Source organism: Palaemon carinicauda, chromosome 40, assembly GCF_036898095.1.
Source record: "Palaemon carinicauda isolate YSFRI2023 chromosome 40, ASM3689809v2, whole genome shotgun sequence".
Taxonomy (NCBI): Eukaryota; Metazoa; Arthropoda; class Malacostraca; order Decapoda; family Palaemonidae; genus Palaemon; species Palaemon carinicauda.
In genome coordinates, this window is record NC_090764.1 from 41,510,517 (window position 1) to 41,535,420 (window position 24,904).

At 37.9% G+C, this 24,904-nt stretch overlaps 1 protein-coding gene across 8 annotated transcripts in view; it reads right to left on the minus strand.

Moving 5' to 3' along the window:
- Positions 1–6,470: 6,470 nt before the first annotated feature.
- Positions 6,471–24,904, minus strand: part of LOC137631732 (CAP-Gly domain-containing linker protein 1-like) — a 588,803-nt gene continuing 570,369 nt past the window's right edge. For 5 of the 8 annotated variants that reach the window (XM_068363622.1, XM_068363620.1, XM_068363621.1 and 2 more), the window contains 9 exons: positions 22,859–22,940; positions 22,308–22,454; positions 21,535–21,590; positions 20,949–21,080; positions 20,560–20,742; positions 15,600–15,781; positions 15,294–15,442; positions 12,196–12,274; positions 6,471–9,267 (listed from right to left, as the gene is read on the minus strand). In XM_068363622.1, the coding sequence (XP_068219723.1) occupies positions 8,133–9,267; positions 12,196–12,274; positions 15,294–15,442; positions 15,600–15,781; positions 20,560–20,742; positions 20,949–21,080; positions 21,535–21,590; positions 22,308–22,454; positions 22,859–22,940 (2,145 nt within the window). In that variant the 3' untranslated portion in view covers positions 6,471–8,132. Of the gene's footprint in view, positions 9,268–12,195; positions 12,275–12,331; positions 13,219–13,276; positions 13,625–15,293; positions 15,443–15,599; positions 15,782–20,559; positions 20,743–20,948; positions 21,081–21,534; positions 21,591–22,307; positions 22,455–22,858; positions 22,941–24,904 lie in introns of those variants that run through there. The other 3 variants (XM_068363627.1, XM_068363624.1, XM_068363626.1) reach the window with 3 other exon arrangements.

Consider the following 24,904-nt stretch of genomic DNA (forward strand, 5'->3'; position numbering starts at 1 on the left):
CAGACAGGTGCCACTTCTTCTTCTCTGCCAGACGGAAGATTGGGAGAAGCACCTGATTTATCTGGGGCGATCTTGAGCCTTGGCGATTGAGACAACGAACTACCACCGAGTTGTCTAGGGTTAGACGAATGTGGATCGAGGGCGGCGGGGATAACTTCTTCAGGGTTAGAAGGACCGCCATGGCCTCCAAGATGTTTATATGGAACGTCTTGAACAGGGGAGACCAGGTGCCTTGAGCCTGTTTTTGGTGGGAGTGACCTCCCCAACCCTCCAGCGAAGCGTCCGTGTGGATGTTGAGTGATGGAGGAGGGTGTTGGAGAGGAATGGACCTTTTCAGGGCCTTTGCTTCTGACCACGGCTTTAGGAGAAGTCGCAGTCTGTTTGGAAGCCGTCTCTTGAGGTCTCTTCGAGCGATGGATGCCGAACGTCTCCAGACTCCCGCGGCATCCTTTAGCTGTGCGCGAAGCACTGGGTTTGTCACTGAGGCGAATTGTAGAGAGCCTAGAACTCGTTCCTGCTGGCGTCTTGAAATGCGTTTGGATTTCAGCAGTCGCTTGACAGACCCTGCTATTTCCTTCCTTTTCTTCTGGGGGATGGAAAGGCGGTGTGACTGAAGGTTCCATTGGATTCCCAACCACTGGAACTTCTGAGCTGGAGAGAGGCGAGATTTTTTCTCGTTGATCTTGAATCCCAGGTGTTCTAGGTACTGGGTGACTTTGTTGCAAGATTTTACACAATCTTCGGGCGATGGAGCCCAGACTAGCCAGTCGTCGAGGTAGGCCATCACCTGGACGTTTCGTAGGCGGAGCTGTTGTACTATGGCATCCGCCAGCTTTGTGAAGATCCGAGGGGCCACGTTGAGGCCGAAGGGCATGGCCCGGAAGGCGTAGCTTTTCCTTTGGAGTCGAAATCCTAGGTAGGAGGAAGCGTGATGGTTCATTGGAACGTGCCAGTAGGCATCCGCCAGGTCTATGGAGACCGTGTAGGAACCTCGAGGCAGAAGGGTCCTTATCTGTTGAAGAGTCAGCATCTTGAACTTGTCGTTCGCTATGAACTTGTTGAGGGGGGATAAGTCCAGAATGACTCTGAGTTTGTCTGAGTCTTTCTTGGGGACACAAAACAGTCTCCCTTGGAACCTGGTGGACTTTACCTTCCTTATCACCTTCTTGTTCAAGAGATCTAGGACATATTCTTCCAGAAGAGGGGTTGATTGTTGGAAGAATTGCTGGAAGATTGGGGGTGGTTGAGTCCAACTCCAGCCTAGACCCTTCTTGACGATGCTGTGTGCCCAGGGATCGAAGGTCCAACGATCCTGGAATTGGCGGAGTCTTCCTCCCACCGGAAGCACTTCATTGCTTCTGGTGTCCCGAGGGCTTGCTGCCTCGGCCGCTAGCTCCCTTTCCTCCTCTGCCTCTGGAGGGACGGCGAGATGCGTCTCTGCTTGCACCTCTGTATGAGCCTCTACCTTTGGGACGAAAGGTAGTTGTCTGTTGCTCGAAAGCAGGGGTGAAGACCGGTGACTGTGACAACACCGGTTGGGGGACCAATTGAAAGGTCTGTTGTGGCTGGGCAGCCACTTGGGAGGTAGCGGGTCCCGGAAACTGACGTCTTTGTTGACGTTGCTGGGGTTTCTGTTTCTGGGATTTCCTCTTAGGTTGAGGTCCGTCGTCCTGAGAGGGTTTCCTTTTCCTAGACATGCCCCACTTGTGGAGAAGGTTCCTATTCTCCGTGGCGGCTCTGTCGGTGATTTCCTTCACGAGGTCAGAAGGAAAGAGGTGTTTACCCCAGATGTTGGAGGAAATCAGCCTCCGGGGTTCGTGTTTCACAGTGGCACCTGCAAACACGAATTCACGACAGGCTCTCCGAGCCTTTATGAAGTGGTACAAGTCCTTCATCACGGTCATCATGTGGGATTTAGAGAGTACCATGTAGTGGTCTGGTACTCTGGTGTCACAGGCCATAATTTCAAGTTGGACTTGATGAGATAAGGATGCTGCGAGCCTCTCCTTCGTATCTTGTTCCCGACGAAGGAGGTGATCGTTGAGCTTAGGGAGGTCTTCATTAAACTGACGTCCGGCGACGTCAGGATCTAGCTTTCCCACGACGAAAGTATGCTGGACATCCTTCCAGTGTCGAGCGTCAGGGGGAGTTACTATGGAGAAGGGTCTGCACTCCTCCAGTGCAGGGCAGGCTTTCCCCTCTTCCACAGCTTTAAGGCACGCAGTTAAGGCCTTTTCCAGGAATGGAAGAACCGCACTTTCAGGTGCGACATAAGTAGGGTGCTTCTTGCTCAGGGCTGGAAGCTTAGAGCAGGTAAAGCCCCTACTCTTGAATGTGGTGGCTAGCATAGCCTGGGCCTTTGCGAGATCGAACACTATCTCTTCCTTTGGTTCGGTCTCTTCCTTAGAGGCAGGTTCAGAACGCAGACGGACGTAACAGTCCGGGTAGGCCTCAAAGTTTGGGAAGAACTCCACGTCTTCCAAGGGGACTGTGCCGATCTTATCGCTGACGAAGATCCTGCCGGTCGCGATAACCATATGCTCAGCATACCTCCACGGGTTGGCATGTGAGCAAGCGGGGAGATCCTTAACCGAAATCCTCTTCGGTTCTCTGGATCCCATCATGGACCTGATGAACTCCTGATTCTCCTTCAACCTGTCGTCCATGACGGCTCTAATCAGTCGGATCATTTCTTGAGTGGAAGAAGAGGGATCCGGGGTCGAGGAGGTAGACGGAATAGACACTTCCGTCGGTGTAGGAGTAGGAGCGGGGATGGAAGGAGGAGCGACCTCTTGCTCCGACTCGGCGTATTCCACCTTGTCTTCTTCATCTTCGGCTCCTTGAGCCATAAGCGTCTTCTCCGTGTCTTCCGAGACATCCGACATATGTTCGTCATCTTCGGAATCCAGGCGGCACTCGTGCATGGACTGAGCCATGACCACATCAGGTTCCACTGTAATTTGGACAGTGGGAATCACGTCTTTGGGTACCACTGAATCAGGGGAGGCCTTAGGGAACAGGAGTGACCTCAATTCTTCGGTGGCCAGGTACGGTCCGGTGGCATTTTTCTGGAAGCCACGCACCCACTTGCGTAGCTTTTCACGAGAAATGTCTCTGACCTCCGCTGAGGGAGGGTTATGGAAGGCGTCAGCTAGGTGAGCCTGGCAGACCGTACAGTTCAATGGATTCCAAAATTTCAGATCCCCTTTCTTGTCAGCACAAGGGGCGTGAGTCCTGCAAGTCGTATGCCCGTAGAACTGCGGGCGTTTCACAGCGCAGAAGGCGAAGTCACACTTCATCTGCTCCTCCTGTGGAAGAAAGAGAAAATGAGTATGGGGGAGTCATAAGAATGGCTCTTAAACTAAGTTAATATTAATTATTAATTTTTAACTTAGTGAAGGGTGTGATGCATAGAGATTGAAATAGTAAAGGAGAACATACTCCATGCATCCCGCCCGGCTGGTTACCGTAAGCTTTGTCCTTGGATAATCCGAGAGACCGAAGGCACCGGATAGTATTCCTTAGAGTTCCATAGGGCAATGGAACTCCGTGGAAAAACCAAGGGTAAGATTGGGACCGAGATCATTCGGTCCCAAGCTAGGGGCTAGAGGGCCTCCTTTTAAGGTAACTGCTTCCGGCAACCAGCCGCGCTAAGATGCACGCAGCATGCTGGAATTTAGAAGAATGCAAAGAGACAGCATGATCACTAATAGAACAGTACCAAGGTATTGATCTTAAGAGTGGAAACAGCCCATCTGTTTGCGGTATAGGGCTATCAGTATCATATGATAGCTAGTAGAAGGGGGTGCAAGTATTCTTGACGCCTCCGGGGGTTTTCGGCATGCCGGAGGTCGCTCCAGCAGAGTTTCTGGCATTAAAACAGACAATATTTAAGTCAAGATTAATACCAGGGTGGCGGCCGCCGGCACAACGGCGGCACGCCGGCAGGGGAGCGGCGGCTCCGGCCGTCGGAGGATGCCGGCTTGGTGACTGGGACAAGGATGGTTATAGCGGAACCAGGTTGCCGGCAGTAGATGCCGGCACTCCGGCGGCCGACCGGCGGGCGGACGACAAGCTAGGAGGGAGGAGGAGAGCCACCGGTAGGAGCCGGCGGCAGTCGGCAGTCCCCCGGCACACAGGGGGCTGGCGGCATAAGGGTAGGGAGAGTCACCAAGGTAGGAGGCAGGTATCGCCGACAGTGGAGGCGGCAAGGGACCGGCACCCGGATAGTGAGAGAGATAGGGGGGAGGGATGCAGGAAGTTCAGTCATGGACTCCGGACATCCCCCCCCTGAGAGGGTGTACCCATGATAGAGGCAGGCTCTATCATCCAGGAGCAGGGGTCACTGAGGACCGGGAGCTAGGTAGCCCAAGGGAGGGCTAGGGGACACCCAAGAGGGGAGACCCCCATATGCAGAACACATCTAGAGACTAACCCCATAGGACACTATGAAGGGTATATGTACCAGAGCGGACTGCACATGGAAGCTCGGGTAGCCCTACCACTCCACCCTAAGGAGGAGTTGTAGGACAGGGGACAGATGGGTATAGACTAACCTAAGTGTAGGCTAGGCTATACAAGAGATAGGTGGGGAGGGGAGAAGAGAGAAGTCTTCCAAGGAAGGGTTTCTGTACCAGAGCGGCCACTAGGGAAAGGGAGGACACTCCCTAACCTAAGATAAGGCAGACAGGCTGAAACGGTGCATGGGTACAGTTTCAGCAGGGGACAGAGAAACCTTCCTAATCTAACCTAGAGCAGGGCTAATAGTCCTGAACTAGGAAAGGTAGAAGACATATCGCTATCGCAGGATAGTCATAGACTAATCCTAGCCATAGAGGAAGGGCTAGCCTAACCTCACTCTCGGACGCAACCCTAAGGGGGGTTCATTCCCATAGGGAGGACTGAGAGGCGATAAATACTCCATTAGACACTTGATCCTTCTACTATGAAAGGGAATCAAGGCTAATTAGAGGGAATGCCAAGGCAGGGGATGAAGGAAGCATATAGAGGTCCTACAAGTAGGTTAGGTTAGAAAGAGACACTAACTAACCTATCCCCTATATGGTCCCTGAAGGCGAAAACATTTGCATCACGGTCAAAAGTATTGTAAAATAATGCCACTATCTTCATAACTTAGCCTAGGAGCACTAATAAAATCATGCATGAACACTTATGTATAGGCGCTCTAGCCTGGGGGCTATAGTAGCCAACTGGTATGAGGTCAATCGATGACCGATAAAAAGCGTCGAAACACGATATAAAAGTTCCTAGCTATGAAGACTAAATAAACTAATGCGATTGATTAGTAAATAAGGCCGGAAGCGTTGTTGTGGCTAACTAAATAATGCATGCAAAACAACAACGACGCCATAAAATGGCGGGTCCGGTAGAGGCACAGCTCTGCCACAAAACAGCAATTATTTCGGAAAGTAATAATTACTTTACGGCCAGAGCTTATTTAAACAATACTGGAACCTTGTACTCAACTTTCCAGAAGATGGTGAGGCTGAAGGTAGCGACATAACGTAGATGCAAATCGATAATTGAAGCACAGGGAAAATCCGTCTAAGTAGGGCGAGCTACTAAACAAAGGATAAAGACGGACGTGACGTCATTTGAGCAATGGCGCCCGTTTGCTTACGTCTCGAGTATCAGTAGTAGCCACGAATGAGATTAGCTATGGAACGGCTCCCAGCTATTCTCAGCCCTTACACACCGAAGCATTAACTCTGTTCGGGGTGTAGATAGCTATGTGGCGCATTCAGACATGCGTCCCCTGTTGATATACGATGTCCTAAAAGGGAAACCTTTGGGATACTCGCTCCAGAAGTTAGAATTCTGTGATAACCTGTGGTTAAATTCTCTGGGAATATCTTAGTAGTTTTATACCCAAGGAAGCTACCAAAAAGGAACCTTCCATCAGGACGCCATGGCTTGAGCCCAAAAAAAAAATCAGCACATGTCACCAGAGAAAGATTTTCAGGGTTTAGTTTCCATCTGTGCATTATTTCTTAAATCTTATATCGACAATAAAATACTCGATTGTGTGGTCATTTCAAGATATTGAACTTCAGAACTGTCATTTTGTTATGAAGGTTTATACAGTGCATGAGACTTGCAGACTAAATGATTCAACACAAGGGAATTTGGAGTATGATTTTAGTGTTATTGCAGAACTTAACCATTTATAAATCATTTTCAAATGTATTTTACTTTCCTTTAATTTTGCAGAGGTTAATTTATCATCAATCTAACATTGTATTAAGGTATTTGACGATACATGGAACCTGTGAATTCTTAGGTACAGTATCAAATAAGGATTTACAACATTAAGTAATGCTGTGCAACATGGCATCTTGACCCAATTCTAAATAAAAGTACCATACACATGCTAATCCTTAGCAATAAAAAGCTATACTATATTCCAATAACTACATCAATAATATATTAGATAGGATAAAAAATAATGCTTTGATAGAGCTTTGCTTTATTTCTATATCCTACAGTAAGATCACATCCGGGCTTTAAACTTAACAGCTGGATGTAATTAAGATCACATCAGGGCTTTGAACTTAGAATACACAATGCTGCAATACTCTTAAATAATTAGAAAACCAAGACACACTTCTAATAATAGGAGGGAAAATTGTCTATATAAATAATCAACTGGAAGATACATTTTTTGTTTTCATTTTACTACACATGATGGCAATATCAGCAATCTTATGTATTCTAGAAATAATCACTCTGTGGCAGTCTCCCTTATTTGCAAAACAAGTAAAAAGAGCCTTTCGGTACATTTCCTTTAACACAAAATTGCTTCTTAAGCCAACAGAAAAGACTGGATGATTATTACACATGATCTTGTTAGCACTTAGCACACTGGGTAGAAAAAACAGGTATCACATGGCACCATATTGCATATGTAAATGTGTGTCTTCCTGCATATGGTAGAACGAAATGGCACCAACCAGCATTCCTTTGCATGATCATGACCAAAATTATGTGCTTTTAACTCCCATTAAAGTATCTTTAAATATTATGTGAAAGCATATAGATGTTTACAATATTTACTGTAGATTATAACGCCTTAATTAGTTGAAAATACATTATATATGTAGGTATATTAAGTGGCATTAACTTGTATTAACTTACATCACAATAGCAGGAGTTAATGGCACATTTTAGCTGGCCAAGGCATCTCATGCAGGCATTGAAAATTAGCCTTCTCTGGTGGGTCATTTACAAAACAGGCTTGTTTTTATAACATATGTAACAAAACAATATTATGTCACTTTAAAAACAAAAAGAATTTTTGCGCTTTCCATTGTGCATTTGAAAGATTACAATAATCTGGACTGATGATAGGGTAATAAGCTCTGTGGTTGAATCTGTAAATACTTCATGCTCATTCGAGATATATTACACTATATATTTTGAGTGATAATACAATTTTATTTTCAGTTACAGGGGATCCTTTATTTACAACCAAGTGCCAAGTCTATTTATACAACCATAATGATCCTCATACAATTGTGGGCAAAATCTGCACTAACCTCAATATGAAGGATGCGTGGTTTACCACCAATAAAGTAAAAAAAAATTATATGTATATACCATATATATGTATATAGGTGGCACATGGAAGTGACCAAACACAGGTCTGATAAGGCAATACTTAGCCCAAGAATGCTACTATTGCTTGTAGTGGCACGCTGGTAACGAGGACACTGGAAAAGCTCTGGTTCCCCATATGGAAAATGTACAATTCCTGTAGGAACCAAAGCTTTGGCTGACCACAGCTCTTAAGGGAAGGGGCACTGTAGGTTCCATTATGGACATACACAGCTTGACTAGAAAATAAACACAACAAACTTAGCCATAATCAAGTGAATTTTATATACTCAGGTATTGGCAATATTTTCCCTACAAGGAAATATATACCCCTCTATTTTCCTCGGAAAAAAATTCATAACAAAACTTGTGGCATTTTGGCCTACAATTTACTTATAAGGAGGTTGTACCATTGAAGATCACTTGTCATGGCAAGTCAGAAAGCTGTGGCAGTGCTTAGTCGTTCGCAGTCGTTCGTCACGTTTCGGTCGAGAGGAAGGAGGTAAGCTGTAATTTTTTCACAGCTCATGCATCTCAGAACTCGAAGTGATATCCTCAGACCAGCTTACATCCACAGCAGTTCCTTCATTGTGTGCGTTCATATTATCATCAGAATCTGATGAGGGTGCTGATGGAAAGCAGCGACGAGGAGGTCGTTTACCCCTCGTAGGGAGGGGCTCAATAGCAAGGGTGTCACCAGAATACTGTTTTAATAAGTCATCTGTTATCATTGCCTCGCCTGCACCTTCTTTAGGACACCAGGGTCCATTTTTACGAGCAAGTTGCTCATGGTGCTTTGAAGAGCCTTGCTGTGTATGTGGTTCACCATCGCTGCTTTCACTATCCGAGTCAGTTGAGGAACCACCTTTGATCAAATCACACTGTGAGAGCTCTGAATCACTGGCAGCTTCAGAACTGCTGACAAGGCCAACTCGTGACAGTTCCACTACTTCAATAAACTGATGAGTTCCTTCTGGAGTTTCTTCATATTCATCTTCATCAGGATCTTCCAAGAGATGGTGCTCTACTCTTCCTCTAACTGGTGACCCATTTTGCCTTAGAGCATTTGTTTTCACAGGTGATTTTGGTGGGTGCACAGGTACAGTCCATGCTAAACCGGTTGGTGAAACCCTTTCTATTTCACTACCTCCTTCACTGCTTTCAGAGGCACTTCGACCAGAACTAGGCTGGCTACCATGACCATTCGTGTCATGTGATTTTCCATTTACTTCTTTCCTCTTTCCATTCAACTCACATTTGCTATTTTGTCTCCCTTCCAAGTGCACTCCATTTCTGTTTAAACTATTAGCTCTGTTATTGTGAATAACTCTACGTGCATGAATAGGTGTGCGAGGGCGGTCAGCAGCACTAAGAGAGGCTGTTCGCTGTGGTCGTGGTCGAGGAGATGGAGGCAGGTCCAAGAAGCTATCATCTGATTGGGAGTCATTAAGATCTAGGATGAAGCTAACAGAGTTTGATTTTTCCACCACTGCTTTGACACATGGTGAAGGGGGAGGAGAATCTATGGAAACGTCCTGTACCCTGTCATCTCCATTTACACCATCTTCTGAACTAAGGCCTAATCGGGACCTACGTTTGTTCACCTCACACTTTGAAGGTGAAATTTTTCCAGAGGGAGATCGAACAGCTACCCTGTAAAGGAGCAAAATAACATCAATAAATCATTTTTTAAAAATTATCTGAATCACCAGCGGAGGGGTGGATCTACTTATCACAGCACAGATGACCTTCTGCAAAAAGAAAGTGATTGCAAAATATGACGAAAGTAGTTCAGTTTTAATAAGTATGATAGCGTAATATAATACCTAATACTTTGCAAATAAAAACAAATTAGATAAAGCCTCGACTAAGCCATTGCCAAAGCCATACATCGAAAGAAATCTATCTAATAAAAAATATTTCTAGAATTTTCTTTGGTAAATATTGACACACAAGATGTAAAAAATATAAATAAATGCAATAAGTCATTCTCTTGAAAACTTTTATAGAGCAAATATTTTTTATCTTCTAACACATGACAAAATACTATCCTAGACAGACATAATTACTTTCTTATAGGCTACAACATGAAATAAAGAAGTGAGTGAAAATACATCAAACTGTTGTGTAATATGAATAATGATATGAAAATCTTATGTAAATTGCATGTTTATATATTTTTGTTGATTTCTTTATTTTTCAATGTTCAAACCAAAGATTTTGAAACTATAAATGATTTTAAAGAACTTCTGTATCAATAAAGTAAATTCACTATTATACTGTACACATTTTTTTTCTATCTAATACTCAAAAATCAAAATTAACCCCTTTAACTGACATACAGTATACAGTAATTAAAAGTACCGTATGTAGATATTCATCCCTTATTAATGCTATAAAGCATGGTGCACACAACACACTTCTGTTAATCTGATCTTGTTCCATTTTCTAATTTATAAATACTGTAAAATCATGTTATTTTTTATTCATAGCTTTCCTAATCATGTTTCTCAAATAATTTCTATATTTTTTTTTTTCACATTTAAAAATCTAAGTAAGAACAGGAAGGGTATACAGTGCTTGTATTAGAAATGAAAAGTACACTTATTCAGAGAAGAGCTAAATATTTAAAAATTTATAAGAAACCTAGTTTACAAAATTGGCTCAAAAATATTTTCCATTATCAGTAAACATCACTGTGAAATCACAAGTTATTAGCTTTTGTAATGATGGAAATTTAGTGCTGGCAAAATGATAAGGTACCGTATGTTGTACATTAAGGATTGATGTAGGGCATATTAGTTAGTAAAATATTATACAAGTTTGTTCGAGAAAAACATGAAACGGAAAATTTTACAGAATACTGTAATTCTCTCTTCCCATTAATAAACTACAGGTATAGAACAGCGTTTGTTACAACATATCATGAGTTTTCATGTTGAAAACTTGTACAGCACCACACAATTTCTCTCACTATTCTCATATTTAGTTAAGAGTAAATGATTTAAAAGCAAAATGGTAGGAAAAAAAATTATGCCACAGTACTGTACTTATACGAGAGAGATTTCCAATTTGGGCTGTGTTGCTTAAAACTAATTCTCTTCCATTCCTCTTTTCATTACATGATTTTTTCAATCTTTGTTCTTAGAAATATACCTGATGCATTGAAATTGTTATGATTTTGATTTTATCTTAGTATCTTAAATGATATTCAAACAATTACCATCATATAGTACTGTATATCAAAGTGCTATTAATTCGGTGATCGCACTACTGTATTTTTCTTTTTTATGGTGTATTCAATGTAGATTGTCTTGCTAATATACAGTTATTATATTTAAAACCACATTCTATAACAGTGAGCATAAGCTAACAAGAAATCTCAGTAGCATAATTTTGACAGGTTTTTTTATTCTTATTAATTACAGTGGGTATTCATAAAAATTGTTTTCATATACTAGGCTAACAAATTTCACTTTCAATTTAAACTGCCTCATAAACTAATGACAGTACAGCACCAGGCCAAAAAATCTGAACACGGGAACCTATTTTAGGCTTCTACGATACAAACTAATTAACTGTAACTGCGGTTATCATGTCTTCGTGCATAATAAAATAAAATTTAAACAATGTATTGCAATCTATCAAATATTTTGCTCCATTAAGTATATGTAGTGAGTGAAGAAATATATCTACAAAATGTGTATACAGTACAGTTCCCTTTATAGTGAAAGATCTAATATACAGTACTGTATTCTACTGTACAGTGCTATAGAAATATTAAAATGCAACATAAATACAGGTACTATGATGCTGCAGGAAATAAATAAAGTAGTTCAGCAATATACTGTATCAAAGTTGAAATGCATGAACACAACATTCACTCATATTCCGTTCTTAGTACCACACTGGCCAGAGACACATTGAGTTCAAATTATGAGCAAAATACGTAGTCTGTACATATAAGTCTTGCAAGGTGCAGTAAAGAATGTCTGAAGCATCATTCTCATTTGCTTTCAAATGTATAACAATGCTGATGACAACACATGCTAGAATCTAGTTCTAATGTGTTTCTGGCCTATGAAGTTAATGATGTCATTACTTGAAAGTACTGTAACTGCATGTCTAAAGGTAATGAAGTTTACTGGGAAAACAATAAGTGTGAGTTTTATAGTAAATAAAAAGCTTTGAAAAACTTTAAAGAATAATATAATGTTATCAACTGAGGCATCAACAAAAAATTCTAAAAGTACAAGGCAGTGAAATAGATACTGTATATCACAAAACATACGTGAATCAAGGGTGCACAGTTAATAATACTAATATCTTGGTGCACCACACATTCTTGCAACAAACAGAAGTTATCTTCTAAGTGTTCCATGGGACAAATGAATATGTAAAGGGTAGCAACAAACCAAACTGAAGGCATAAATAATAATCTCAACATTTAATAAAAAAAAACAAAGGATATCTATAGGGTATAGGTGCTGCAAACTGGTTTTAAAGTGCACTAAATGAGTGTGTGTGCATTTCACAAAGAACTGCCAGGTTACTTGGTGACACATGTGCAGGGATACGTACCTGGGTGAATGGGGGGCAGCCTGAGGGGAAGGCGCCCCCTCTTGGCGCCGTGGTGTAGCAGGAGAGCGGCTCACAAGATCTGTAAAAGTGACCCGGGCATGAGGTGCAGGCCGGTGGTCAGACCAGAAGGGAGGGATTTAAGCAAAAATTTGTAGAGCCGACAGTGCTTTCATCATATCGGTTTTTCTTTTAAATTAACAATATAATTTGGAATTTCATTATCAAGGTCTGGAAGGCCTTGCAAATTTATAAAAAGAAAAATTAACCTTATGGTATAACTTGTTAGTCATGAAAATAGCTTATGTTTTACATTTGTTCTGATGACTATATCTGATTCAGTCCTAATAACACTACGTGTATCAAGCTTTCACAGTAAGGCACGATAAGTCATGCAATAGCAGTAATACGATATATAAATAACTACTAATGCTTATCATTAAAGGAGGGTATAAAGAAGCAATCAGCCCTTAGCTTTATACTCGTGTTAATATCAAATGTATATATAGCATCTGGTCTTACCATCGGCATAAAGTGTACGCTTGTGCAGCATTCTTGTGCTATCCAAAGATGATAATTACTAATTTAAGACTGTCCTTACAAGAGTAAAGAAAATAAAATAAAATAAAATAAAATAAATTAATGTATTGTAGATTTAATCTTGTGGGAAGTGTTACACCTCTGAAAACTAGACACAACCAATTACTGTATGTAAATGTACTTATCCTCCTCCACCACCTGGTGACAGTGCTTTGGATAAGACTTCATGCACAACATTGAGTTCTGGAGGCAAGCACATGCAGCCCAAGCTTAGCATATGGGTAAATAACTTTGCTGACCAAGATAAGAAGCAAATGACAAGAAAAAATAATAGAGACATCAAAAACTAAAAATGTACACAATATTACATTAACCAAAAATGTGAAATAAATTCCCACAAAAAAAAACCATTTACAGTTTCTAATTTACGCATATCAACAGATTTTGATCTACCTGGTCTACTGCCTCCAAAAAGACATCTGAAGCCTTGTAAAGAAGTGGTTATTTCAGCACATACTTCAGTAAATAATCTTAAAAGTCTGTACTACAAAATACCTCTTGTTTGCACTGGGCTGATGGATCTAATAATCTAACCTATATAGGCTGCACCATTAAAAAAACTAACACAGTTGCAAGAATATCTATTTGGTGACTATACAGTAACGTAAAGCATTATCTTTAAAGTAAAATTCATATTTTGACAAATGAAGCCATCTAGCTTACTGAAAATTCTAAATTTGCAAATCTTAAGCCATCTAGGTGTGTTTGCAGTTTGCAGACTATCACTCTATTACCCTTACCAAATATAAGTTGACCAATATTAGCCAGACGTCGTTTGCTATATTCCAAAAGATGCTCTCCCATGAATTTTAATCTTTATTTTCTAACATTCCTGTTAAAAGGGTATAATGAGAATGCAAACTGCCATAGGGACATTATAAAAAAACAAGTCTGAACAAGAATGTTAAATTCAGCTCAATAGTTAATATAACATACAAAAGAATATACACAAAATTCACTTTTTACATGAGTACAAAAAAATTAAGGCTAGTCATGATATTGAAGATATTTTAGTGCGAGTGGTATGATCGTCTTATAGCAACTTCATTCATTGATTCATGCAGTAAGTGTATATGAAACTCAAAAAATGCTTCTGGAACATTATCCAACTCCATTAGTAATCCAAATAAAAACATTAGTATTTCTTTTCCTTTTTACAATGGTATATCGCACAAAGATAAGATATCTTTTCATAAAGTTTAGTCATAACATTAAGAAATCTGGCTCAAGTAAAACCTTCAGATAAGTGCCCAGTTAAACAGTCAGGTAATACAATACTGTATTACTGTACAATGTGAACAATCAATTACATAGAACATCATAATTAATATAAAATAGACTTCTGATTTTCTTAAAAGAAACTTGACATATTATTCCTGATTAATTTCACTTTACTCTTTTAACTACTGATGAAATTAGATGAACACTCCTGAACATATGAAAAAAAGAGTGCTGTTTATATCAGTACAGTACAGTATAAAATGTTAAAATGTGAAATGGTGGATGCAAGAAATCAATTCACAAGCTTCAAGAAAAGATTATCTGAATTTATCTAAGAAAAACTTTAAAAATAACTAAGAAAATTCATGGGAGAGTGGAATTAAGAAATAATGTATGATTAAATTTGAAAATAAACTACCTTGAGTTATCTATCACCAAAAAATTCTGAAACTGAAACACTAAGAACATAGAAAGTCCACTCCTTATAATAATACAGAATAATAAAATCTAATTTTTTTTAATGGTACAGCCTCAACAACCAGATCCTGCTTTGAGGTCATTTGTTAGTTGTTATTGTTGTGTCCCAATAACCAGAAAAAAATGTAGCACAGTATGTCTGAGGAATGCACATGACATCACCTACTAGCCATTCAACAACTAAAATTGAATGTTCAGTGATTAATTTCTATATAGGACAGTAAAAACTGACAATATTTTGGCACTATAAGAATTGGCAGGAATTCCTATCATTTTTAAAAAGACTATGATTCGAGACAGAAAACTGTTGAATATACTGTATTCAGAATATAATCTTAAAATTTTTAATTTGAATAAAAGAGTAATGTTCTTTTCATATCAATAACACTTGCAAACAAGAACATGATACCTGTAATCTGGTCCATGGTGCCTCTAATGGAAAAATACACAATACTGTTTAAATTTCTCTCATGTTACTTTTCATTATTTGTTAGTTTGTTCCTTATCATACTGTAATTAGGAAAGTAAACAAACTATTATATCAGTAATTTGGGTAATACTGTATACTCCTTATACTTAAAAGGTCTGCACATATATAATACTGTATACTTTTACTACTCTAATTCAATACCTGTTCTAAAAACCCTTCATAAATAAACTTCAAGGCTAATGTTTAACAGTAATCTCATGTGCACTCCATAATTTACACTAAAAAATTCCACATAATACCTGAAATATCACTCTTTCAAGACTTTAGTGGAACCTTCAAGTAAAAGCATCCATGAACATCTAAAACAACATACCTAGGGTTGAAGAAGGCAAGGAAGTATACATTTCTTCTCGCTGTCGAAGTTTCCAAGCTAATTCTTCATTTTCTAAGCTAAGACGCTTGTTAATGTTGGCCTCACGTTGGCATGTTTCCATTAAGAGTCTATGTTCATTTACGAGATGTCTAAAGGGATTGAAAATAATAAAATCAGGTCAAAATTATTTTTAAAAAATCCTTTAATGAACACATCAAATGAAAAAGTATCAATGTAAACTGTAATATTCAAGTGTAAGTCATATTAATGTGATCAGATACCACTCCCTAAAACTGATAGACTAACCTCTCTGAAAGAGCTCTCTTCTCCATTTGAGCCTGCAGATCTTCTGTTTTGGCTTGTAAAGACTTGGCTCTATCCCTTGCAACTTCAAGCTCCTTGGACAGACGTCCCATTTCCACTACCTGTCCTCGAAGGGTGTGAATCTCAGAATTTTTCATTTCCACAACAGTCTTGAGAGAATCCACCTGAAAATCATGATCAAAACTTGTATGTAGAGTACTGTAGTAATAAAAAAAAGTAACGCGATATAACGTTAATACTTTACTAGTAAATGTACTGTATGTAACAATTTATCGATACCAGACTTATTCACTGTACTATTTAACTACAGTATATCATACAGTATTTTGGTTAAAAGGATTGTGTATGAAATACTCTACAGTACTTAAATATTCAGCACATATATACAATTTATTGGAGATTTGGGACCATAACTAATATATTCATTTGCTTTTGGAGAGTATTTATAACTCCATTAGTTTCAGAATAGATGTAAGTATTCTTCTATAGGCAACTTATCAAGCCCATCCTTAAAAATTCATAAATAATGGCATAGTGTGCAGTAATATTTTACATGATTTGAGAGGTCTGAAAATTGTTATAAAAATATATAGTAGCCACTATACTATACTTCCTACAGAACTATATAAAGAATATGTACACCAAAATCATTAATCTACATCTATTTACCAAGGCACTTCCCCCAATATTGGGGGATAGCCAACATAAAAGGGAACTTTTCTTCTCTTCACTCCTCCCAGCCTGACGAGGGATTTAGCCGAGTTTGGTTGGTACTGCTAGGGTGCCACAGCCCACCCTCCCCCATTATCCAATGGGTACTATTCTTGTTTTCAGTACTTATTGTTTATTTAAACAATGCACAAAGAGCATTCAAGGTCTCTCTAAAAGCCAACAGTACTGTATACTGTAGTTTGTACCATCATATATACTGTTTATTTCTCAATGGAACACATAAGACTAATGTAAGCACTGCACTGTGCAGTACTCTACTGTATTTCTTCCCAATATTAAAACTATGGGGCAGTAATCAAATAATTAAAGTGAGTCACAATCTGAGTGATATTGCTACATTACAGATCAAGATTACTACAGTACTGTATTTCAAAAGAATTACTTCCCAATAACCAATTCAACATAGTATACTAAACAGTATGTACTGTACTTTGTTTTGCATACTAGAGTAAAAGTTGCACACACCTGCTAGGCCATTCAATATCAATTAGATTATTAAGTAGTAAGTTGGCCAAGGCACGAGATACCCGTTCAGATACTTCTGTTAGTGTTATTGGGTCGTTTGATGGGCCAGATACTACTATAAAGAATCCCTCTCTGGTTAGGGCTCATTTTTCATTTGCCTATATATACACTGAATAGTCTTGCCTATTTTTTATACATTCTCCTCTTTCCTCATACACCTGACAAAACTAAGTTAACCAAACAATTCTTTGCTCAAAGGGTCACCTACTGCACTGTAATTGTTCAATGGCTACTTTCCACATGTAAGGGTAGAAGAGACTCTTTAGCTATGATAAACAGCTCTTTTATGAGAAGGGCACACAAAAATCAAACCATTGTTCTCCAGTTTTGGTTAGTGCCGTAGCCTCTGTACTACGGTCTTCCATTGTCTTGGGTTAGAGTTCTCTTGCTTAAGGGTACACTCGAGCACACTATTCTATCTGTTTTCTCTTATTTTTACATAGCTTAATAGAAGTGCCATAAATGCCTGGTAGTTTATCAAGAGGTTGACTCTTCCCCATGCTTCTTATCTTCATTTCCAGTGTTCATTTGCAAAACCATTGTTACTGTCCCCCTTCAATTGAAGTGGCTACCCTGGAGGGTACTTAGCCTTGCATATATGTCTGCTCAGCCATGTTGACCAATTTCATTAGAGATTTTATCTTAAGTCTATGGGTTGAATGAATCGCTTTAAATATATTTGTGTACATATTTTTTCGTTATCATTATTGTTAAGTTTGTTTTTAAGTATGATAAAATTTTCTTACTGCTTTTAATTCTTATTCTGTCTAGAGCTATTGAGTAAAATCCAGGACCAGTATGTCCTTGACTTTGCCAGTGTCGTCTAATATATTGCAGTATTCGTGGACTGCATGCTAACATTCAAAACCTTTAAGTTCCCTCCAGACAGTATGATATCCTATTATAGTCAGAAACTTTGGTTTCTCACATAAGACACTCACCTGAGCTTCTTATTACAGGTTTTAAGAAACTAATAATTTTGAAATGAGAGGCAAGGGGAATAGCAGTGTATATTAGGACTGAGTACCAGGGTTCTCATAAGTCCTGCTATGAAAGTGGATGTCATGAGATTCAGGCAATAAAAGTTTGTGGCAGGTAAATCAACTTTTATTTGTACTCAATCTATTGGAATCCAATGTTCGATCTATCGGAAACCAGACTTGGATGATTCTATCTTAGAATTTCTTCTTACCATTATGGGTAAGATACCAGATGAGGACAGAAAAGCCTCTTTTGCTCTTGTTGGTGATTTAAACGCTCACCACTTGGAGAGTTTAAATTCTGTATCTCCTACTAGTCGCCCTAACTTACGAGCTTTGGACTTTGCCTTTGAGTCAGGCTGTGAGAAAATCATAAGTGAAGCTACTCAAAGGTCTGATAACAGCTTGAACCTATTATACACCGACTCCTTTTGTGCTATAACAAGCAAAATTGGTTCTCCGGTTGGGACATCTGATCGTGCCTTGATTTTGTTAGTACTGTAATTAAGACTAAGCAGACTGTCTGATGTTTCATGTAAGATATATTTAAAATATTTGAATGATATTTTGTATTTGAATTGTATAAAAGTGTCGAGCCTCTTGTTTTCTTAAATGAGAATCTGGTCAACATAATTGATGGGCGCATCTCTTCTCGTGTGCTAAAATACAGAGTGAAAGACAAACCCTGGTTCAGTGATGATTGTAGACGTGCTTATTAGGAGAAGCAGGAGGCCTATAATCTTTGGAAGGGTAATAGATCAGATTTGACTTGGAATAACTATACTCAGCTAAGTGCTGTTGCTCAGAGAGTTTATGTTTCAACTGAAAAGGAGTATAATTCAACCAAAAAAGAAACCCTTCCTGGTACAACCCAGGAACATAAGTAGTGGGGCACCCTGAAATCTGCTTTCTTTGTAGATGTAACAGTTCCTCTTTTACTTGAACAAGATGCCTCTGTTACTCACTGTCCAAAGGAAAAGGTAACCCTTTTAACCAATGTGTTTGACAGTAAGCAAAGCAACGGAAAACCTGATCTTCTTCATGCCTGTTTTCCTGAGACTAAACTAGTTAAGCTTATTGGTCCCTTAAAATTAAATCACTCTTAATAGACCTTGATGCTTATGGAGGTGTAGACTCAAATGGTATTTTTCCTTTGTTTTTTATAAAGACCATTTATTTCTTAGCTCCTAAATTGTCTGTTAATTTCTGCAAGTTAGCAAGAAGAGGTTCTTTTTGCACTTGCTGAAGAATTGGTAATGATACTCCATTATGTAAATGTGTTTTTGGTAGCTACAGCCCAATTTCCATTCCTCCCATGTTATCTAAAGTTTTTGAATGCCTTTGACAAAATGTTTAAATAGTTATGCTGAAGGTAATCATCTGTTCCCTAATTAGCAATTTGGCTTTTGCAAAGGCCTTGTAGCATGTGATGCCCTTCTTATAATCTCCAATGTTGAACAAAAATAACTTGATTGTGGTCAGGAAGTTCGTATGAATACCCTTGATTTTAATGCTACCTTTGACGATGTTAATCCTGAGGCCCTTTTTCAAACTCAAAGTTGTGAGTGGTTGGGTCTTTTCTTAGCAACAAGTAATAGATTGCAAAGAGTTTTTGCTGATGGATACCATAGAGAGTACTGTATAGGAATGTACTATCTGGTGTTCTTTAGGGTAGTGTTCTTAACCCATTACTTTTCATACTACAGTATATACACATGCAAATTAGCTTAGAAAACAAGCTTGTTGAATAAGCAGATGATGGTACTCTCTTTGCCTCAATTCCATTTCTTGAATGTAGACCTGGAGTTGCTGAATTCTTTAATAGAAATTATGGTGCATTTAGTTAAATCCCAACAAAAACTCAAAGTATGACTGTAAGTAGGTCGAAGACAGTGGCTCCTCAATATCCAGATCTCTGCATTGATAATGCTTCGTTGGCTCTATAAATGTGTGATTCCTGATTGCAATTTTACTTTTGAGAAACATATTCTCTATGTTCCTTCTTCAACTGCACAAAAAATTGGCTTATTGAGAAAGTCTTTCAAGATTTTTGTTAATCAATCAATTCTGAAGAAACTTTTTAATTCCTTTAATCTTCACTGCTCCAATTATTGCTCTCCTGTCTGGTCTTAAGTTGTTGAGTCTCATTTTAATTTATTGGAGGAAAACTTGCGGTCTATTAAATTTCTTATTTCTGATCTAGATATTAATCTCTGGCACCATTGTGCTCTTACTAATTCTTTATGTAATGTACATTGCATAAGATTTTTTTTATAATTCTGACCATCCTTTGCATGCACTTAGATCCTGTATGTAGTACTAGGTACTGTATGCAGTTAATTCTAAATCATGCCTTCTCTATCCTAAGGCTCAATACTACACAGTATTCTAAAAGTTTTATTCTAGCTGTGACCAGATTGTGGAATGATCTTCCTAATCAGGCAGTTGAATTGGTGAAAATTCAGGAGTTCAAACTTGAAGCGAACGTTTTTATGTTAAACAGGCTGACATAAGTTTCTCTTCATACTTTCATTATTCATTACTTTCTCGTGGTTAAAACACATTCAGAACTTGTCAAAAGAGTTGCTTTGGGAAAAATTTTAAGAAAAGTTAGGGGTGAAAGGGTATCTTAAAATTATAAATATTTAGAATATTAAAAAAACAAATATGAAAGTGAAATACATAATAGTACACCACCAACATACCTCACTCTTGAGAGATGAACACATGTTGCGGACTGCTTGTAATCTGTGGTCGGTATCATTTAGTAAAGACTCCTCTAATTTCTTAGATTGAATTTTCAGAGCCTCCTGCTCACCTTGCAGACGACTATTTGCCTCTTCTAATTCAAACTCTCTTGCCTGACGTGATGATTCCAGTTCACGCAACTAAAATAAAGTATATCAATAAGTAGTGTAAAAACACCAAATGGTTTCGAGTTAATCTAAGTTTTAAAAATTGGATTTGAATTTCATTACAAAAAAAATAGCTGAGAATACATTTCTTTCTTTCAAATTGCGAATAATATACTCATTAGAAAATCTTATGAACTGTTAGCCATATTAATCACCATAGTATATCAAGAACTCCTTACTTTGTGAGTATGTTGTGTGTTTAGCTCTTGGACAGCACAAAGATGTCTCTCGTGCTGTACATCCAGTTTTGTTCGCCATTCTCCTTCAAGATTCTCTATTTCAGCTGCATGTGCTCTGCTCAGGTCCTCCCGCTAAAAAAATATACGATGAACTTTATTTCTTAATAAACACCGATGTATCTGTTATTCACAAGATTATGCGTTAGAAATTCATTATCTACTGATGAATAGAAAAAAATACATTTTAACATTCTCAGGGCTATATATAAAATTATTCCGTTTTCTTTTTTCATTATTCTTTTCCATTAAATCATACATGTTATAAAATCAAATACAGTCTTATTAATATGCCAATATTGGATGACTCTAATCCAAGCAAGCAAACCTTTCTTCAAGCTATTCAAGTGAGCAACTGCAGGATATAAATATTCTGCCCCTCATTTCTACCAAAATTGAAATATATCATTATGGACAAGAAGCTCTAAAATAAACATTAATTAGTGTAAAACTCACAAGTAATATTAGGGAAAATATAATGAATTAAAAGATTAATAGGGGGACAAAGAAGTGTACTGTTTTTATTTACCTGTTTCTGCTGATCTTCTGCAAACTGGCCCATCTCTTTGCGGTGCTTCTCGATTGCTGGAAGAGTTTAAGATTTTAATATTTGTGGCAACGTTTCAAAAGAATAGTTATAAAAAATTACCATTACATTAAGGGCTTTCAGATGCACATTTATTTCTCTAGCAATTTTGCATATTCCTGAATTATCTTTGAAAATCTGAATTCAATTGATTACTTATTGTCTAGCCCACACAATAAGTAAATTGCAGGAAAGTTAACTAATCAGCGAGAATTTGTATCTCTGTCTCAACCATTACTGTTACTGTTCTTTCTTCCTCTCTTCATGTCTCAACTATTACTCTTGCTATTCTTTCTTCCTCCCTTCTATGTCTCAACTATTACTATTGCTATTCTTTCTTCCTCCCTTCTATGTCTCAACTATTACTATTGCTATTCTTTCTTCCTCCCTTCTATGTCTCAACTATTACTATTGCTATTCTTTATTCCTCCTTTCTATGTCTCAACTATTACTATTGCTATTCTATCTTCCTCCCTTCTATGTCTCAACTATTACTATTGCTATTCTTTCTTCCTCCCTTCTATGTCTCAACTATTACTCTTGCTATTCTTTCTTCCTCCCTTCTATGTCTCAACTATTACTATTGCTATTCTTTCTTCCTCCCTTCTATGTCTCAACTATTACTATTCTATTCTATCTTCCTCCCTTCTATGTCTCAACTATTACTATTGGTATTCTATCTTCCTTCCGAGTAAAACCTCGTATTTTTCTTTTACCCAAATCCAGGTCATGTTGATGTTGTTTGATGAGCTTCCCGAGGGCTTCCTTATGTTTCTGTTCAAGTTCCTGCACTTTTTGGCTGTGTTTTTCAATGCTTTGCGTTGCTTCCTCCTGCAAACGACGAACTGCCGCTGTGCTTTCATCTGCAATGTGAAATGCTATGAGTGACAAAAACAATACTTCACGATACTAAGGATATTAAAGATATGGGTCAAGCTGCACTTTAAGTATAACAAAACTAATGCCACTTTTCAGTAATTTTAAAATTATTTTTATCTAAATGAATACTAGTTTTCTTATTCATGTTGATAATCATTTTGATGGATATATACATTATTAAAATCTTATAAACTCTCAAGTTATGTTTAATCACATTCTTAAATAAAGTATTTATAAATAATTTTTCTGCAGCTACACGATAGTGAAGGAATTACATCTTGTTACTTAGGTATCTCTTATTCAGAATTTATAAGTTACATCACAAAACTATATTATACAATAAAAGGCAAAACATCACTGTACTCAGGACAAATTTAATCATACTAACCGAGACTGAGTCTTGTGTCGGTCAATTGCTGATTCAGTCTAACAACTTCAGCCTTGAGTGTGGGACATAAGAAGGGCTCATACTGAAAAGAGAGAAAATAAAATAAGTGTGATGATGATACTGTAGCATTCATTTATGCAATAGGAATCATTGCTAGAATGAAAGAAAATTTCAACTTGGAAATAACTGGTACACTTTCATTTTTAATAAATTTTCCCAGTATACAAAATGCGAATACATTTGTTATGAACAGAGTAACTACAATGGTGTGCATAATCATCATTGATACAAATGAAAACTGTTTACTTTCAAGATGAAAGAACAAAGGGTCATAAATAAACTGATAATTAAATAATTTTTTTTGATACGGCATATGATTTCGAAAAATAAATTTTACTCGACCAAATGCCAATTTTGAAAAGCCTTATAACTTCTAAATCTAACAAAAATCGTGAAGCCGTTTAACTACAAAATTAATATGACTGTTTTGAGTTTGCTTTCAATAAAACTTACCAAATAAAAAGGGTGCTCTACTATTCAAAATAGCATCTATATAAGAAATCGCCTCTGTAAATTAATTCATCAACGACAGACAAAAATATCCTTGCAATCCTCCAAGGATTACCGAGTATGGAAGGTGAAAAGTAAACAAAAACCATCGCTTAAAAAAAAAAAAAAATAATAAAAATAATGAGTGGCTGGATTAACGCTTTTAAAAAAGGGCATGAGAATACTCATGGACGTTTTCATTTTAACCAATAAGGACGATGATGTGTCAGATTTGGTGACTGGATTAGACTGCTTTGTTTTTGCACAAGTAGAAAATATTTTGCTTATCACAAAAACATTGATTAACAAATCTGAAATGTAATGCTGATACAATAAATGTGTAAAATTTTAATCAATATCCTACCATAAACGTATTTTAGACATTATATACATAAAGCTTTCAACACAGCTATATATATATATGTCGACTCCTACAATTTATAAACAAAATTAATAGGAAAAATAATCAGAAACGCAGAAGAGGATGTGATAAATGAAGACCAAAGAGAAATCGAACGATTAAAAATAAATGAGTCAGAATTTCCGGGAAGGAAAAAAAATAATAATTTAGTGTAATGGTCAAAATACCTCTTGATATCTTTACATCCAAATCGACTTTTGGATGCGCTTTCCATTAAAGGCATTTAAATCAAATTTGGTATGACCAATCGACTCTGGAAGTCTCGCATTAAACAGAGAAATGGCGAAAAATGAATGAGATTCGTGGATGAAACGATTACTGAAAGCAACTGATAAAGAAAAAATACTGTGGATTTCGATAATACATAAAAGAACTTTATTGGCCTTGCGGCAAATACAAGAAAACTATCGCAAATCAAGATAATTTTTGACAGACCTATCAAGATTTCATATCGTAGTAATAAAAGACAGATTACAGACATGTTACATAGATTGATATCGAGGCGTTAATAAAACAGATAAGGAAATAAGAAGTATATCTGCTACCTCAGAATATTCAAGAACTAAACATTCACCGAAACTGCCCCCTAAAACCAAATGAAGGTGCCAAAAGTCTCGCGTATACAAGACATATTACATTACCGCAAGCGTCCGGAAGACATTTGAGAAACCTAAAATTGGAGGCTAACAAGAGGTTTGGATATTACAACTTTTCTTTCTGCAATTTCAAGTTACAGACGAAATACTAATATCGCACTTCTGGGTTAAAACCACCACTCTTCAACTAAGGAATGATGTTCACCCACGGGACACCTTTATGATGGGGTATCTGATACATGGCAGTCATTTTTTTAATCGTCGAAACAAAATGTATCAATGATCATGTATGATCGAAGAGTAGGAATTAGAAAAAAATAATGGGACATCTGGAGACAAATCTTTTAATACTTTACTGGTCCTTTTTCACAACAGATATGTCAGAAAATCAAAACAGTATCGAAAGTATAGCTTTTATGGTGATACGACTGAAAAAGATGAACAAACACCGAACCTGAAAACGATTGCACAGCTCACATT